Source organism: Anomalospiza imberbis, chromosome 3 (assembly GCF_031753505.1).
Source record: "Anomalospiza imberbis isolate Cuckoo-Finch-1a 21T00152 chromosome 3, ASM3175350v1, whole genome shotgun sequence".
Lineage (NCBI taxonomy): Eukaryota > Metazoa > Chordata > Aves > Passeriformes > Viduidae > Anomalospiza > Anomalospiza imberbis.
In genome coordinates this window covers 106,588,276-106,607,193 of record NC_089683.1, presented here as the reverse complement: position 1 = coordinate 106,607,193, position 18,918 = coordinate 106,588,276, and the positions used below count along the sequence as shown (strand labels likewise).

The window sequence follows — 18,918 nt, the reverse complement described above, 5'->3', positions numbered from 1 at the left end:
ATAGGTAAAAAAAAAAAAAGTCACAGACAAAAAGTTAGGCCTGGACAAGATACTATGCAAATTTCTGTTAAGTGGACACTGAGTTCTGACGGGCTTATATTTTGAATTTAGCTACCTATGAAGTTCAGCATTACTTTACCAAGTAAAGCTTACTACAGCTGCTGCCTCAGAACTGCAATATTACTCTAAGATTGGGCATCCTGCTTTTGAGTCAGAAAAGAAATTGTCTGGGAATATAATCACCAAATCTGAAGTGGTACTTGATGGGAATTACATTTTTAATTCCAGAAGTGAAAGCAACTGAGATTAGGAAATAACACGGAGAGTTCTGTAACAAATATATGTTCTGCATCAAATTAAAGCAATCAATAGATCTAGAACTGGAATAAAGTAATAGATCTCCATAAAACTGAAAATAGAATACCTGGTTGATGGGTTTCTCCTCAAACCAGGTCTTATGAGCTCCCAGAGTACCTATCACACCTGAGATAGCCCAGTTACCCCGAATGCATAAAATTAGCAGGATGGCTTCTGAGGTAGTGTTGGAAACAGGAAAAGGTTTATTAAAAGACAAAATATCAAAGCTGTTACAGAGTAAAACCAAGCCGGGGCAAGAGGTCCCTGCTCCTGCTAAAACACCCCACAAAAGCAAATATTTCCTTTGTTCTCTTCCTTTTCTAGTGAATCAGCTAGGCAGGACCTCTTGGCCTCTGTCCAGTCAGACAGACTCAGGTCTGAGGTGAAGTCCAAAAGGTTCTATGAAGTGTCTTTTTAGCAAATTGGGAGAGAAACTTCTAGGCTTTTTGCCTTTTTAAGCAGACAAAGAATAATTTAGTCACTCCATCAAGAGGGGGCACATTCCTACACACAGTAGAAAATGAAATGGGAGACTTCAACACATTCTGTACGTAATTTTTGGTAAGAACTGATGCCTCTGGCACCTGAATACTACAGCAATGCACACTTTGTGAAGACAAGATGATAGTACAGCTAAAAAAATGGGCATCACATACAACCATCTGTGGCTCAGTTTAGGGAGAAAACAATTCCAGGAGGAAAAAATTCCAAGAAGAAAAAACCCTCAGGGAGTACAATGATTCCACTATCCAGAAAAACTTCAAGTTACTACTTCTTATACCTGTTGCCTAGTAGATTCTCTCAGTAATTTGTTCATTTTGGCTAGTATTTCCACAGAATAAGTGATATTTTAATATTGGTGTGCCTTACTTTAGATGTAAAAAATTCAAGGTTAGAGATTCAAACCATTTAAACCAATGCAGGTACCAAGTAAAACAATGACTTCTTCTATGTTGTAATTTGGCTAAAAGGTGGCATTTTATACAAAGGATCATAGAATGGCTTGGGTTGAGAGAAATGTTAAAGGTTGCCTTGTTCCAACCCCCTGCCACTGGCAGGGAAACCTTCTGCTAGACTAAGTTACTGCAAGCCCCATCTAACTTGGCCTAGAACATTCCTCCAGAGATGGGACATCCACAGCTGCCCTGGGCAACCTGTTCAAGGGCCTCACCACCCTCACAGGGAATAATTTCTTCCTATTATTTAATCTAAACCCCTGTCACTTCCAAGCCATCACCCCACACACCATTAAAAAGTCCCTCACCAACTCTTTTGCAGCCCCTAATTTAGTACTGGAAGGCTGCTGAAATGTATCCATGTATTTCCATAGTTTTGGCATCTATGAAACCAGAAATTATATCCGATATATATTATATAGATGGTATTTGAATAATGAAACCTCCTTATTTTGCAATTATTAGAAAACTTGCAAATTTTCTGGCATATCATGAGTTTGAGGCCAAATAGAATTCCCCAGTATTCATCGTTCACTGCTTCAAAATAAGGCTCCAAACAGGAACACTTTTTCTGTGGAATTTGTCTCTTCCTTTATAAACGTACCTTGTAACCCAAGACACAGCTCTAAATAATGGGGGAAACCTATATAGAGTACAAGGTGGCAAAAAATCTTGGACATCATCAGCTGCTATGATAGAAATGCATGTGAAATGTGTGTGAACAAAACATCCAGTACTGAGAAGGTGTTTGCTTAAAATCTGCCGAGACTGTCTGAAAATGAAGATAACCATCAGCCACATGAAATAGTAATCAGGCAGTTATCAAGAGACCTCAGATGGGAATGAAAAATCAGCTAAAAAAATAAAATATACAAAGCCCTAACATTTTTAACAGGGAGAAAAAAGCAGTGAAAACCTGGTTTGATACCAAGAAGGTGCCCCTGGCATCTCAGGCTCTATGGGGCCTGAGGGAACACCTTCTCCTGGCAGTGGGCTGAGAACACAGGGCTCAACAAGCACGGGTCACTCCTGGGGTGTCACCTTTGGGGTCCTGCCCCAACAGCTGGGTGGATTAGCAGGTGATAGGAACAGCCCAGATGAGAATGGAGCCACACCATCCACATCTCCTCAGGTGATGGATGCACACAGGAATATATTCTGAGAAGGGTGGGCTCATACCACTGAAGCCTCCTGGTAAAGGGACAGGGGTGAGCCTTTACCTGCAAATTTGAGAGCATGTGTGGGGGCTATGGGGTTGCTATAGGAGTATGTTTAGGTATGTGAAGGTGTTTACTAAGGTTTTGTAAGGGTCTAGTAATTGTTTACCTGTTATATTGCTGCAATTAATCCTGCATGCATAGTTCACGGGCTAACAGTCAATTACAAGCTATCAATAAGTCAACAAATCACTTCAATTTTAACTTGATTTAAGTAAGACATGAGCTGTTTTTCCCTTACAAGCAGCAAATGGACTCCTTCAGTGTCTTGTGCTTCACTCTTATATGTAGCCTTCAACTAAACTTACCTATCTCAGGTTTTTATTTTTCTTTTCCTTTTCTTTCACCTGAAGGCATTCAAGATATTCAGGAAATCACACTTGCTTCAGTACTCAGACTGATTTCAATCAATGGACTACAATAATTGCACTTCTCCAAAGTAATGGCTCCAAATCCTGGACAAAAATGGACCACATCTTTGAAAAGCGCATATTAAATCTCTGGGTTAGACAAATTAAAACTTAAGAGGTTTAACATACATGCTAGCCTTCTAAAAATTGGCTTCTTAAACAAGATGCTCTAATTAATTTAATCCCTGAGATCAGGTTTTTGCTTCAGAAAATTCCAATTAAACACCATATGAAAGCTTGGTGTGTTTCTCCCCCTGCAACTGAAAGCTCAGTGTTAGCTCCTAGTTTTTCCAGAAAACATTAAAAGGGTGTCATTCATATTTTTATTTTTTAAACAGTGTAAAGAAATACAGCTAAATTTAATTTTCTATGGTTCACTTTTGTACTTCTGCTGATGACATTTTTATAAATTAGAGGTAATGAAGAATCCTCTCTCATGTTTTAACTTCACAGATTCTTAGTCTTGAAAGTACAGGATCTCATTCCTTTATCCTAAACAGACTTGAATAAAACTATACATTGACAGATCTTGTAACCAAAGACCCAGACCAAGCATACTCACTGATCTGTGACTCAAATTCTAAAATAAAAATACTCATCTTCATTAAGTGCAACCATGCTTCTTCTAAACTTATTTTTATTTTATTTATGGGCTCCTAGCTTTTGATTAATCAAAATAATTATCTCCTTGAATTCTTTTCTCATTCTGTATTCAGGAGAAAAATATTCTGTATTATGCATAAAGCTTTCTAAGTTAACTAAGCTTACAAGAGACATTACGTCACCTTCACAACTACTTTTTAGAAGTTACTCACTCTGAAAAAGCTGACTCTCAGCGTACAACGTACTAGGCTAGCAAGTGGCAAACGTGTTCTTCTTCATTACAATTTTAGAAAGCCATAAAGACTTAAATCTGAAAAGGAATTAAATTGAAACAGTCTTGTGACAAAAACATTTTTTCATAGTAAACTAAGTGTTTTCAAAGTTACTTATTCAAGCAACTAGTAGAAACCAGGAGTAACCTAGAACTTCAAGAAGTACTACAGAAAAAACCCTATAATTGCAGTTTAAAGCCCCCACAAAAGGCAGGTATTTAAACATAGGGAAATTAACACCTTACCTGCCTGTTACATGTTCCCTAATTCCAACCCACACTGCTCCAATGCCATTTTTACTACTCCTTACTTCTACTACTCCCCAGCCCTTTTTCCAATTAATACAATACCTACACCTTTTTCCCCACAAGGGCTAGGAGGAAAGCTACGTATCTTTTCTCCCTGTTCAGAAGATGTTTCCCCACTACCAAAACACTTTACTATTTATGTATGCCATCTATGAAACATGAAATCAAAGAATTGGAAATCCTTCCCTTTCGCCACAACTTGAATACTTCAAAGGAGCACAGCAGGAGCACTTGTCCAATTAACATTTACCCAGCACATTCCACCTCCTCATTTACTTAACACGTCTGAGTCACAACCACCAGCTCAAGTGATTGGAAATTAACCTACTAAAGCCGTGATTTATAAAGTTACATTAATTTGACGCATAACTTCACAGAAACCTACATCTGGGAAACCAGAGATTCCTCCAGAAACAAGGGAATTTTATTTAAGCCAGAGAAGACCTGTAGAGTGATGCAGTATTTTGTACCAAGTCCACTGATGGAGTATTAAAAAACCAGAAGCTTTCATAGAAACAAGCTCTTGTTTTAGACTTAGTCTTTAGAGAGTTTTAAAGGTTGTCAGACCATTTAAAGTCTCTCCCCCTTTTTCCAGCAGAATTAGTGTTCTTTTCTAGGAAAACAAAAAATGAACTAATTTCTCTCAAATAATTATGGGTTAGGTTTGTAAGCAGAAACAGGACAGAATGTTCCTGCTCTCCTTCTCATGATTTGTATGTTCTCTGCCCATTTCTTATTCAAAGTCAAAGCCTGGTCAATAAAATAACCCCCCAAATCACGACCTTACAGATGGGAAGACTTCTGCCTACCTCGCCTGTTGTGTTTGTGCTACGCACAAGTTCTGTCAAACTCCACCTGGTGGTTAATCTTAAAAAAGCCTAGGAAATAAACTTTAAAAGGATTTAGCTCCACCAGGACTGATATACCACTCAGATACTAGGATAAAAATTATGGAACTGAATATTTGGTTGTATAGACTTCATCCTTTCTGTTTCTCCCCAACTCAATGAGTGCTACAATCAAGCAAAATTTCGGGGCAGGTATTTTTTCTAAACCTCTCATATTAATGGGTCATAGTTGCAATTAATATAAGTTTCTAGTAATGCTGTTATAGACAGGAAAAGTCATAGCTCCATGGCACAGCTAAAGAGAAAATTACTCTTCTTGCTATTTAGCTTCTGACATAGAAAAGTGGAAAGTAATGTGTAAGTGTAATTTTCAACTAACATTTACATAAAGTATCACTTAATTATTCAAATCTCTTACAGTAACTTTTTACCCATACTTCCCAACTCATAAAAACCATAATAATTTATATCTTTGTATTTGCTGAGAGTTTCTCTTATAGTCTGTCTCATAAATACACCTGCTACCATTCTTTACTTTTATAATACACTATTATTTATTATGATCTACTATCCTTGAGAAGTAATTTTAAAATGCATTTAAGACATGTAAACCATACCTGGAGCAGCCTGTGATACTGAAATGCTGAAGGAGGCATTATTTTTGAAAATGGTAAATTTAGTAAAAAGTTGAGAGTTGAATTGCTCTCTCAAAGACTTGAGAGAGCAAACTGCTCAAATATTTATCTAGAAAGAAAAAATTACCACCATTTCACGCAGATACTGCTGCGGCACAGTACAAAACCTCAACTGAGCGTACTTTATTATAATTTCAGGATGTCATCACTAAATAAGCACAAGTGAAGATTGTCTGCAATTAAAACTTTTACAGAAGTTTCAAGACAATTATTATTTCTGAAGAACAACTATTTTTTTCCTGTTTTAAGAAGTCCTTCTATTTTTGCCAGATCTCCAAATGAAACTGTTGCAGAACCTCGCTGGGCTGGTTTTGCCTAAGGAAGGAAAAAAAAAAACAAACCTTATAGGGCTAATTAAATAAAAATGTTTTCTAAAAAACTTTTAAAACATCACTTACTTAAATAGTACCTTCAAAGAGAAAATAACAGCTTCACATTACCTGCGACTCATGGTATTTCCAGCCAATCATGTAGTAGATCTGAAAGGTGGCAGGTACGGAGCCATTGCTGTTTCCGTACATTTCTGATAGGGCAGGAAGGGAGAGAGAGAAGGTACAGGCCGTCAGCTCTAGGAAACACTCAGTTCTCAGAACATCAGAACTGAGAGTGACATATTCATCATAATGACTCCTGGTGAAAGATTTGGGACAATAAAAATATCTCATACTGGTGCATCAGTATAGTTCAAATCCTGGCATTATAATTGAGGTTAAAAATAGCTTATGGTAATGGCATTTTGTTCTGGAGTATTTGGGGTTTTTGGCTTTGCTTTGGGTTTGTTTAGGTTTTTGGAGGTTTTTTTACACAAAAGTCATAAAAAAAGACACAGAAAAAATATTCTTAAAGTAATTTTAGATTAACTCATTACTCTCAAATACTGACCTTGGTATATTGCAGCAGCTGCCAGCATTGTCTCCCTGTGCAGCAGAGGTTTTCTATTCCAAGAGCAATTACTCTCCCCCATACCTAAAAATATGTTTTAGCTTTAAGAAAAAGAAGATATTGCACATGCCATGAGTTAAGGTCATGCACTAAGGACAGATTCTTACAAAACCAAAGTACAGAATCCTCTGTTATTCAGTATAAGAGAGAACATACCACAGATCATTAGGTAAGTTTCTTATGTGTAAGAATCCAAAACTTTTAACCTCCTATGCTTTGCAATTTACAGTTTGCATTGCTAAGAATCATTTCAAATTATTACTTCTTCAGCCTGAGTCTTTGAACATTTAGGCTTTTAAATATAACTAATTTTAAGAATGAGTACAAAGGGTTTATTCAGACACATGACTGTATTGTTTTAGCAGATAATAATTAAAATTATTAGTCCAAGAGATTTAAAATACAAAATAAAGTAACCACAATTCTAATCTTTTCAATCACTTACTGCATCTGAATGTTTCTGCTCAGAATAAAAGTTGCCTTTCCATTAAGGAATTACTCCATACAGCAGTCAATCCAGATAAGAAATGCCCTGAGTTGCTGTCAGTAACAACAGACTGCATGTGAATGACTGCTTTACAATCCATGACAAATGCAATCAGAATATTAACAAAATCGTCACCCTATTGTTTGCTGTTCCTCAGCAGATTCCAAATTAAGGATGTATTTACTCTCATTCCAAAGCAGTTTGCTGATTGCCCTGGTTATTAGAAAGGCTCACAGGAAAAGTCAGTGTGTGGGATATGGACTTCTGTCTCCCTTTAAGGGCTTTTCTGCACCTTACACTGAACAGGCTCATGCAGAACAGGAACCCCAGCGAAGCAGAACATTCACAGCAGACCATGAAGTAGCAAATCTTTGACTTGTGCTTCCCAACAAAAATCTCCTGACAGGCATAATCTCCTGACTCACTAGAAAGCAGGAAAAAGCTTCCCCTGTTGCAGTAAGATTTATTTGTATTTTTTTATGAAAGAAAATCTTTGTGATGAAGATGGTGAAGCGCTGGCTCAGGTTGCTAAGAGAGTAGTGGATGACCCACACCTGGAAACATCCAAGCCCAGGTCAGACGGAGCTCTGAGCAACCTGATCTAGTTCAAGATGTCTTTGCTCACTGCAGAGAGTTGGACTAGATGGCCTCTAAAGGTTCTTTCCAACCCACACTAGTCTATGATTTAGAGGTAAGAAACACACAGTAAAACAGTTCTGTGTCTGGTCCACTGATACAGAAAACATTTATGTTTCCACAAAGAATATACTTGCCTTGTAAGTCTTCCATAACCTCAAATAACCCTGGGTAGTTCACTTGGATTTCATCAGTATCCTAGAAGAATTGAGAAGTTCCATTTTAGAGCATATCAAACTAAACCAATAGCATTATTTCAACCTTGCTGTACTACCAAACTATTCCCTGCCGTGGCAGAAGGGTTGAAACTAGATGATTTCTGAAGTCCCTTCCAACCCAAACCATTCTACCATTCTATTCATCTGCCTCTTCTGCTCAAATCATGTATTTCTAGGAAGCATGTACTATTTTAACATTTCTAAAAAGTTTTGCTTAGTAGCCCAAATGTAATCAAATTTTAATTTAAATGCCATTATCTTCTTCTTGGTTTTAGAAGAAAGAGCAAGTGTCTATAATTTTTTCATGCAGGTCTAACATTCTCTGACATTTCTCCAAGAAAACCATCCAAATTCTACTGGGCCATGAGCCAAAGATACACTTCAGTTGGTTCCATTATCACCACAAAGCCAAAAACAGTGGCAGTCCAGGCTATTTCTGCAGCCTGTTCAGCAAGGTGCACCACATGCAGAAGAAAGCAGTACGTTATTACTACATTAGCAAACACTGATTTTCATATTCCAGCAGCTCTGACGTTCTGGATTCTTCTCCCTGATGGCTCTCTTATAATTACCACAGTGAGGGTGTTAAAGCCAGCCCTGGACAGCAGATGCCCCAGGTCGGCGACGGCGGTGAAGGGCGACACGTGAGGAGAGAAGCCCCCTTCCCTCTCCAGCTCGGCCAGCTGCAGGGAGCAGCGCAGCTCGTACAGAGTGTCCCCCCCAAACATGGCTCCGATGAACACTCCGTTGGGCTTGAGCACCTGGTGGATCTGCAACACACAGACACAGGTCACGGCTTTGCTGCGTGAAGCCTACGTAACTAGGTGGTTCTCAAGACATTTTATCTTAAAGAACTCAGAAGTAATCATTGTAAGAGCTGTGAAAGACTTTTAATATTGACTGTATTCTGCAGGGCAAGCTGTGACACAGCTTCTGGTCACACTGCAAACAAATACTCTGGTCAAAGAGAGACTATTTTCTATTCTTAAGAGTAAATCCTCAGAAATTACACTTACAGTCAGGAAACATGGAATGAACTGTAGAAATTGAGGGTAATTCTATTTTCAGCACAATACTCCTAAATAATATTCTAAATTGATTTACTTCTAAAAGAAGGGTAGATTAAGGCAAGTATGCTATTTACTTTTACTTTCTGAGAGCAGCAAAAGCACTTTTTAATGGCTCGATTTAAGAGAAATTAAGACTTTAATTTCCAGTACTGATCTCTGCACTTGAGACAATAGAGTAATGCCATTTTTATTATGTCTACCATTACTTATTATTAACTTGCCAAAACAGCAATATCATAATTCAAACACCAAGGCTGACAAGATGCTTTCTGGACTCCTAAGTTCTAGCCCTCTTCCTAGTAAGAAGGCAAATAAATTCATGCTTTCTAATTTCTTTAAGAGTTGGAAATTATCTCTGGTTTAGACTTCCAGAAGAGCCTGATTATATAACCAGGCTAACAAGACAGCAAGCATTTCCAATGCCTTTGAAAAAAAAAAATATTTTCCATAGCTTTTTAATGAAGTATTAATCAAGCTACCTTTTCTGTGCTAGTAAAAAAGCCTCTAATTGACAGGTAAGAAAACTAGGCAGTTAAAAGCAGTTTCCATTAGTTAGAGACAAACAGAAAATCATGAAAGCTGGCCAAGAAGCTTGGTTCCCTCGCTGTTGTGAGGCAGTGTCAGTTATATTTACTGTGGGAGAAAATATTTGACCCTCCATAGAATTCTGGTGAAAATTCTGTATTTCTTTCAAAGTTTTTTTAATAAGTACTGAATGCACTTCAATTTATTTTTTTTTATTATTTCAGTGACAGTAGGGTAGTCCTGTTCCTACCAACAGGTGATAGGACAGCACCGCAATGACTGATCAATTTGAAATAAATGAAAAAACAGCAAACTGGTTAACACATTCCTTGCTCTTGCACCACGTTTTTTGATTTGACTAAAGTTTACACCTGCAGGAAAGAGCTGAAGTAATCCAAAATAACCAAAACTGTTAGTGAAAAAACCCTATTTTTCTGTCCTCAACAATATCAGCTAATGCTCCTCAAACTGCAAAAAGTATTGCAAAAAAATACTTGTGCGCAACATGAGTTGTGTGCCTCTTATTTAAAGAAGACCTGGAAATAAAGAGTGCTCTCACTGCAAGTAATGGCAAGTGCTAACTTAGAGTATTAAAAAACAATTTCTTACCTCTTTGAAGGCTTTAGGAAGGTCATTCACCCAATGTAAACTGAAATAACAGAAGTGTACATTTTATAATTTCAGATTAAATCAAATGCCAGTAATGCCAGTAACTATCTAATTAGCTAAGTAAGTTTCAGGAGCCAAAGCCACAAACTAATTTCTGAAGGAGCAACCATGCTGAAACACCTGCTTCAAACTGATACCAAACAAGAACGGAAGTTTATCCACATAGCGCTTCTTTTTGGTGAGAAAACACAAATCTTGGAGACTAGTCTGTCAAAATGCAGGAAAGAGAGAAGCTCCAAGTGTTTTGAAGGAAATTAAACAAAACAGGAAGAATCACCAGGCCAGCAGTTTTTTCCTAATACATGCTCATATTAACTATGCAAGTACTTTTCTTACTGCTTTTTAATGGACTAGTAATCTTTGTTGGATTTATTTTCTTAAAGCTACTCTGAAAAGAACATTATTAACAACTTAAACAAAATAAATAAATTATGAATACATACCTTAAGCTGCTGACAACAAGATCAAATGTATCTTCTTTGAAAGGAAGGAATTCCTCATCAGCTACGACCCTGACCGTCGGGATTTCAGATTCCACAGCATTTTTCTAATGTTGGGTTGGAAGAAAAACAGCTCATCAAAACCTCACTTCTTTTGCTTTCCTGTATTACAGATTTGAAGCACTTTAGCATTCAAAAGGCTACTTACTAAAGCATTCTCTGCGATATCAACTTGAACAAGTTTTTGAACTGTTTCCTGAAATAAAATTTTAAAAGTCGATTAAATATGTGAATTATTTTGTAAATGGACGTAAGTAATTTTTTGGCACTTACACCTATTTATAACAAATTAGAAAGAATCTTTTCCACTCTTGATAGAAGCTTTATATAAAGCACAAAGCACTTTTCCCTACATAATGTGGCACCTGCTCCCACGGAGAACAGCTGAGGCAGAAGTGGTAGCAGAAAACACATTCTGTAATTTTAGGCATAGGTTTAGTTAAGCATAAACCATGGATTAACAGCCAAGGAAGCACCTTTACTTACAGAGTGGTTCATGAATGGTAAACTGTTAATGGCTTCAAAGCCTCCATAATGACACTTTAATAACTAACTGTAGCCAATAGATTCACCAAAAAAACAGGCATATTCTTATCCAAAACTACAAGTTAACTGTACTATAATAGATAACTTTCCTTGCACATTTGTCCAGTTTTCAGTGGCAATAAATGAAGAACAGCCTGAACAACATGCAACTTTGAACTATAACTAGAGCTATAGGGGTACAGGGGGGGAAGATTTACCTCATCAAGACTCAGATGATTGTCTTAAGTTGTAACAGAGCCCTGTTTGAAAGGGAGGTACACTTATGACCTTCCTTTAAACACTTTTAAGTATGAAGAGAACAGTACCTTGGTTAAGTGCTGAGCTATGTAACCTCTTCCAGAGCCAACATCCAAAGCGAGAGGAAACGTTCTAAAGGATAAAATCAGTAATACAGAACGTAACCGAGCCTTACGACATTTTTAACTTTAGACCTGCTAATCTCTAAGGGCCTTACTGAACTCAGCCCACCGAGCATCCTTTTGTGGTACCTCGGGGAAAGGCATCCAGCGCTCTGCCCAGGGCTCCCATCCCCAGGGGATGAGGGGAGGCCGCGGGACAAGGCGGCGCTTACCTGGTGATGTCAAACACCCGGTCCGCGATCCTGCCGCCGACCTGGGGGGAGAGCCGGCCGTCAGAACCACAGCATCAATGAGGCCAGAAAAGACCTCCGAGATCATCAAGTACAACCGATTAGTAAACGGGACCTCGTCAACTAAACCGTGGCCACCAGACCATGGTCAGCTGAACTGAGTGCCACGTCCAGTCTTTCACTGAACACCTCCAGGGACGGTGACTCCACCACCTCCCTGGGCAGCCCATTCCAATGTCTGAGCTCTCTTTTCTGTGAAGAAATTCCTAATGTCCAACCTAAACTTCCCCTGGCAAAGCTTGAGAGGATGTCTTCTTATCCTGCCGCTGGCTGCCTAAGAAAAGAGACCGACCTCCACCTGCCTACCACCTCCATCCAGGGAGCTGAAGAGAGTGATAAGGCGACCCCTGAGCCTTCTTTTCTCCAGACTGAACAGCCCAGCTCTCTCAGAGGCCTTGTGCTCCAGCCCCGCTGCCCTCCTCTGGACCCGCTCCAGCTTCTCAATATCGTCCCTGAGCTGCGGGGCCCGGAACTGGCCACAGCACCCGCCAGCGCGCCGGGCCCCGCACCTCCTCCCTCAGGTAATCGCACTTGGCGGGCTCGGCCTGCAGCGCCGCCCAGTTCTTCTGCTTCCGCTTCAGCCGGCGGTCGAACGGGTTCAGCGCGCCCGAGCCCGGCGAGGCTCCGGCGGGAGGAGGAGGAGGAGGAGGCGAAGCGGCGGCGGCGGCGGCGGCCCTTGGCGGCGGCGCCCAGAACGCGCGGCCCCGCGGCGCGCCCAGCGCCGCCCGCGCCAGGCCCCTCATCGGCTCGGCCCCGCGCCCCTCTGCGCGTGCGCCGTGCGGCCGGGGAGCCGTGTCCCGCCGCGGCCGCCGTAGCGCCGCCGGAAGCGGCCGTGCGGTGGCGGCGTGCGGCCGGCGCCGTGAGGGAGCGGCGGGCGTCGGGCACGGTCGGTGGCAGCGGAGCGTCCTCGGGGCTCCACCCTGCGGTCGCCTCCGTCGCCGGGGTCGGGGACGGAGCGGGTGTGGGGGCTGAAGCCGTCTTGGCGCGCCTGGTGCTGCTGGTGGGCCGTGGCTGCGGCGCGCGCTGGGTTCATCTCGTTGATCCCCATGCGTGGGTCTGGCGAGGAGTCACGGAGGGATGTGTCTGCAACCCAGGTGTAAACGTGATCACAGAATCGTAGAATGGCCTGGGTTGAAAGGGGTCTTGAACACAGTCTCGTTCGAAACCCCCTCCCATGGCTAGGGGCACCTTCTGCCAGACCAGCTTGCTCAGAGCCCCATCCATCCTGGCCGTGAACACTTCCAGGGGTGAAGAATCCACAGCTTCTCCGGGCAACCTGTACAGTGCCTCACCACCCTCACAGGGAAGAATTTTTTCTTCCTATCTAATCTAAGCCTTCCTTCTAATAGGTTGAAGCCATTCCCCTTTGTGCTGTTACTCCAGACCCTTGCAAATAGTCTTTCTCCATCTTTCTTGTAGGCTCCCTTCAGATGGAAAGCCACAGTTAGGTCTCCTGAAGCCTTCTCTTCTCCAGGCTGAACAATTTCGATTCTCTCAGTCTTTTCTCACAGGAGAGGAACTCCTGTTATCTTGGTGGTCTCTGGACTTGCTCCAATAGCTCCGTGTTCTTCCCGTGTTGGGACCCCAGATCTGGACATAGCACTTTAGGTGGGCTCTCACCTGAGCAGAGGGGCAGAATTCCCTTTCTCACCTGCTGTCCATGGAGCTTTGGATGCAGCCCAGGGCACAGGGGATTTTTGGGCTGCCAGTGCAGCTGACAAAGCAAAGATTTGTGGCTGAAACTGTGGTAGGTACAGGATTATTTGTGACTTGTTTAAATCTGCTGCTGCATCAAAGCCAACAGGGTGCTAGGTTCCATCAGCAGACATCACCAGCAGAGATAAAGAAGTCATCATGCCACACAGTGCTTGTCAGGGCACATCTGTGTTCAGTTTTGGTCTCTGCCATACAATAAAGATGTGGACAGGCTGGAGAGGGCCTGGAGAAGAGCCACAAGGATGGCCAAAGGACTGGCAAGCTGCCATGTGAGGAAAGGCAGAGAGAGCTGGATTTGTTCCACCTTGAGGAAAGAAGGCTCAGGGGATACCTTATCCTCACGTTGCAGTGTTTAAAAGGTGGCCACAGAGAAGTTAGAGACTGTGTTTTTACAAGAAGTCACAAGCAAAAGACAAGGGGTAATAGGTACAAGTTATTCTTGGAGAGATTCCATTGAGATACAAGAGGAAAATTTTCCTCAATGAGAACATTCAACCACTGGAAGAATCTCCCCAGGGAAGTGGTGTATTCCCACTTACAAGATTTGGCTGTCAGAGTCCTGGGCCATCTTGTATATTCCATGCTTTTGCCAAGAAATGTTGGGCCAGGGAATCTTTGAGGTCCCTTCCACCTGGGTGGCCTGTGATGCTGTGAAATTGCCATATGTGCTTTTGGAAAGAACTCCTTAGGTAGAGGTTAGAAATCCAACTTTGTTTAATCCTTGTTTTTTCAGTCACGTGTCTAAATCTGTGTTGATTGGTTAAGGTTTTTTTAATCAGAAATGTTTGGGTTTTTTTCCATATTGTAGATGTCCAAGTCTTCAGTGGCATCGAAAATGTCAGCCCAGGAGGAAATACTGAGCGATGGCCGGTTCAGCTGCGTTGCAAGGGATCCCAGGTTTTGGGAGATGCCTGAAAAGGAACGTAAAGTCAAGATTGACAAGCGATTCCGAGCCATGTTCCATGACAAGAAGTTCAAGCTGAGGTACACAGTGGATAAAAGAGGTCGCCCTGTTAACTACACCTCTACAGAGAACCTCAGGAAGTTTTACGCCTTGTCGGAATCTGACTCCGACCTTTCAGAAAGTGATAGTAAAGAACTCATGGTAAAGAAAAAAAAGAAAAAGAAAGCTAAAGGTAGAGAAGGAGATTCTGCAAAAGCTCTTGCTGTTGGCCTCCCAAAGGAGGAGAGCAAAAAAGCCCAACAAGGGGTGGACCAAACATGTGAAGCGGTGACTAAACTAAATGACCTTAAAAAAGAAGGACAAAAAAGTAAATCTAAGTTCAGCTTGAAAGAGGACTCGCAGAAACCTGCGGTGGAAGATGATCACGCTCAGAGAATCAAGGGCCTTTTACCCAAAGGGGAAAACAAGCAAGGAGGTGTATCAGGGGGAAGATCCATTTCAATTCAAATCAAGGAAAAGTCTTCACAAGGAAGTGCTACTAAGTCAGTCAAAGCTGCCAGGAAGGACCACTCCCTAGGAGGGAAAATAAAAGAATCAGGTTAGTTGTTCAAATAACAAGGAGAATTCAGCTGTGTTCATTTGGATATTGATGCTTTTGTTTTATCCATGGAAGATATTTTGCAAGATTAGTTATAAAATAGCTAACTGACTCAGATTCAGTGCTGCTGAAGGGTTGGAGTTGGTCACCTCTGTATAGAATCAGTTCTGATTCTTCAGTAAGATTGCGAACATCCCTGTTCTTTTTAATTGTTGGCGCTTAAATTGTTGGTTAGTTAGGAAAGTAAAATTTATAACAGCATATGCACTGCTGTATTTATCAAACTGAACAGCAGATATATCAACTGATACCATGAACACACGTCACAGCGTGGGGGCAGAAATTGTAAACATGGCAGCATTGAGCCATTAATATTAGGGGGGATTAGGAAGAACAGGCAACTTGAAGAAAAACTTTATTTATATTGCTTGTGCATGTGTATAGCCTCCATTATTAAATAGATTTCTGCCTCTTGGTTCTGTAATATAAATAAAATAGCAGAATATTTAATTACATTTGGGATTGATAGAACAATTTTGAGCCTAAAGAGTAATTAAATTAGATTAGACCAGACAAGCAGAAGAGGAAATGCTGATGTTTTCTGTTACTTGCTCCTGCATCGTTATACCTTTCAGGAGTCCTGTAAATAGGTGTGAAGAAGCCCTGAAGTTTTCCTTTTTGTAAAGAGTTATGTGTAATTCTAACATAAAAAATGTATCTAATGTATCTAATGTTTATCTTTCTGTGCTCAGACATCTGTGACCAAAGTGTAAAATGTAAAAGCCAGTTAGAGGAAGAAACCTCTTCAAGTGAAGACGCAGAATTGGAAGAGGAATCAGAAGATGGTGGAGAAACAGGCAAGGAAGAGGAGCCAGAAGATGATGGGGAAATAGGTGAAGATGACAGTGATTCAGAAGATGATGAAGAAAGTGATAGTGGGCCTGATCTAGCCAGAGGCATAGGGAACATTGACACGAGCTCAGAGGATGATGAGGATTTAAACGAACTGTTTCCAAAGGAGCCAGAGATCGAGCACTCATGGCGCGAGCTGGATAAAGATGCCCCTCGCGGAGATGAGGTAACAATACTTTGCATGTCAAAAGTTGCTACATGACAAACTCAGAAATGTTATGAGTTCATTACAGATCGTCATCTATGGAACAGTTTGTGGAAGTATTTTTCATAAAGGTTTTTCAGCCTTTTAGTGACAGAATGGATATGAAATTGGTAATGAAATGAATTGTAATGAAATTGTCTGACAATGAGAGATTTGCAGTTTTCACTGGTATCTCCTCTTCCCCTAAGCACACTTACCTCTACCTATGAATAAGCTGTCTACAGGTGAAAGAACAAATAAAATCGAGCCTTTCAGTAATTCTGGAATTTAAATGGTACTGCTTTTGTTCATTACTGATTTTTTTCACTTTTCAAAAATTTACTTAATTAACTCACACTTCAAGAAATTAAGGCATCATGAGACACTGAAATAGGACTTTACACCTAGCACAATCTATGTGTAAAGAAATCACAGCACTCTAGTGCTGTCACAATGGTGGTAGTGGTTGCTCCTGAGACTAACAGTGTTTGATGATAACAAAATCCTAAGCAATTATATTGTCACTGCAGTCCTAAATCTGTGATTGGTGCACTCCATTCTGTGGTGCTTCACTATTTATGTCCTTTTTATGTACTCTGGTAATCAGTGCTTCTCATCTTTGCTACTTTAAGTGATAAAAAGTCACGACAACAATGCTGCTTTTATTTTTTTCAGCAAAGTTTACTGCTGACTTTGATTTTTACCACTGAGTTCTGGTAGTGTATTGTGAATTGTGTACTCCCCACAACAGTTAACAATTAAACCTATGAATTTTATGTTCTTTCAGATTACAAGTAGATTGGCTGTTTGTAATATGGATTGGGATAGGTTGAAGGCTAAGGATTTGTTGGCTCTATTTAATTCTTTCACACCCAAAGGAGGAACAGTGTTTTCTGTTAAGGTAAGAACTGGTTTCTAAAAGGAGTACCGACTTTTACTGTTTAAAAAAATAGACTGGAAAATAAGAAGCAAGACAGTACTGTGGAGAGCCAAAAGAAATATTAATGTGTTTAAAGAGAAGCTATGTTGCAATTTAACTTGCTGTAACAGGCATGCATTTGGCAGAGTTAGAGGCCAAAGCCATTAACTTCTTTTGTTTATGAGGTTGGCCCTCAGTGCTGGTTTTCTCTAGTAGAAGTAGACTACATTTCCTTGATAAGTTTAATATTCAGTGGTCTGTATGGCAGACAACCCAACCTTAGACTGAAGACCCTGCCTTAGACCTTACTAATAAACTGGTTGCATTGTGTCCAGTTGTTATATTTTTCCATTATTAGTATCTACCTCAGCTCTCTGAGAAGATTTAATCAGATACCTCTTCCTGAAAAGGACCACAGTGTACAATGAGCAAAGTCAGGGTTCCTGTTGTTCTTCATCTGCCTCAAAATTCCTAGCAGGCAGTTTGGTTATTCTACTGTCTTTTCCATACATTAGCATTAGGAAGCTATTAAAGTTTATAGAATTGATTCCTTTAATGATCCTAAATAAAAACTGTGAAGTGTAAAAGCCTGGAGAGATTTTTTTTTTCCTTAGTTATGTACATTGCACCACAGTTAAAAACTTAATTTTATGTTATTGTATTTGTAGATTTATCCTTCAGAGTTTGGAAAAGAGAGATTGAAAGAGGAAGAACAAAAAGGACCTGTGGAACTGTTCGATCTTCCAGAGAATACCACAGAGGATGATGGGTATTAATTTTAATTTTGTCTTCAAATCACAGATATAATGTGTTTAATTCTTAGTGGAAATCCCAATCAAGTTCTGTTTCCAGGAGTTCATATGTGGAAGTGTCCTGTGGACACCTTAATTTTTTAGTTTTGTTCAAAGGTTGTTTTACAACAGGCACTGGTTCATTATCAGTGCATTTAATAAATGCATGATGATGAAACTTGAGAAGATTTGCTTTTTTATGTGAGTTCAAAATGTTATGATGTAGCTCATTGGAATAATCAATGGAACAAATGCGTGGTAAGCTTAAAAACCAGCATTTCTCCTCCACAAATTGCCATTTGTGCAGTAAACTCCCTTTAGTGCTCACTGTCAAAATTCTTACCTGTGAATCAACAGGGACCTTAGTCCAAGAATTCCCAGACTGAGATATCTTGCGTGTCACCAGCAGCAGCCCTGGCCTCCTAGGCTGAGTTCCTCAGTTCTACCATTGTCCTGGCTTCTTCAGGCATGTCTTTTTTGCCTTTTTTTTAGCTTTTGTTCAAGGATTTGCTTTGATATTTTTCCAGAATTTCCAGATGTTTGGCAGCCTGACTGGGGCCATATTTGTATAATGCATCCTGCTAGACTGCCCTGTATTTAGAAAATCTAGATGCTTCTAAAATAAGGGCAGATCCCTTTGAAGATATTCTCTGGTGCATCAGGAGAGTGTAAGGTGGATGTTCTGAGGTCACCTGCATTGTGTTGATCAAGGTGCATCCTGAAGAGTTGGATTTACTGCTCAGTGGGCTTGAGAGCATCTGGAATCCGACACACAGAAATCCAGGTATCCCAGAGGTACCACAGTGACACCTGTGCCCTTCAGATTCATGAACCTCATCCCTGTGACCGTTCAGTGGAGTCATGTACAAATTTTACACTTAATAAAGCTGTCTGAAATAGTCTTTTTACTCGAAGAAAACTCAATACTGGTGGAACTTCGTGCTGTTTAACATTTAATGTTACAAGATTAGGAGAGTGGTTGATTG

At 40.5% G+C, this 18,918-nt stretch overlaps 2 protein-coding genes and 1 long non-coding RNA gene across 4 annotated transcripts in view; 2 read left to right on the top strand and 1 right to left on the bottom strand.

Annotated features, from left to right (window-relative positions):
* The first annotated feature begins 264 nt into the window (after positions 1–264).
* On the top strand, positions 265–1,974 carry LOC137471759 (uncharacterized). The gene is made up of 2 exons (XR_010997820.1): positions 265–390; positions 1,835–1,974. It is a non-coding gene; the product is annotated as an uncharacterized lncRNA (long non-coding RNA).
* Positions 1,975–5,782: 3,808 nt separating this feature from the next.
* NDUFAF5 (NADH:ubiquinone oxidoreductase complex assembly factor 5) lies at positions 5,783–12,672 on the bottom strand. 2 transcript variants are annotated; one of them, XM_068186311.1, is made up of 11 exons: positions 12,418–12,672; positions 11,831–11,871; positions 11,565–11,628; positions 10,862–10,909; positions 10,657–10,760; positions 10,154–10,193; positions 8,522–8,719; positions 7,869–7,929; positions 6,549–6,632; positions 6,107–6,189; positions 5,783–5,981 (listed from the first exon to the last, which is right to left on the bottom strand). In XM_068186311.1, the coding sequence occupies exons 1-11, from the start codon at positions 12,649–12,651 to the stop codon at positions 5,895–5,897; spliced, it is 1,044 nt and encodes a 347-aa protein (XP_068042412.1). In that variant the 5' UTR covers positions 12,652–12,672; the 3' UTR covers positions 5,783–5,894. The 2 variants fall into 2 exon arrangements, with proteins under 2 accessions (XP_068042412.1, XP_068042414.1); XM_068186313.1 differs by lacking the exon at positions 8,522–8,719.
* A 1,754-nt stretch (positions 12,673–14,426) lies between these two features.
* The window catches only part of ESF1 (ESF1 nucleolar pre-rRNA processing protein homolog), a 28,984-nt gene continuing 24,492 nt past the window's right edge, over positions 14,427–18,918 (top strand). Inside the window, exons 1-4 of the mRNA XM_068186314.1 lie at positions 14,427–15,126; positions 15,879–16,204; positions 17,010–17,123; positions 17,810–17,910. Coding sequence (XP_068042415.1) covers positions 14,433–15,126; positions 15,879–16,204; positions 17,010–17,123; positions 17,810–17,910 — 1,235 coding nt within the window. The 5' untranslated portion in view covers positions 14,427–14,432. The remainder of the gene's footprint in view (positions 15,127–15,878; positions 16,205–17,009; positions 17,124–17,809; positions 17,911–18,918) is intronic.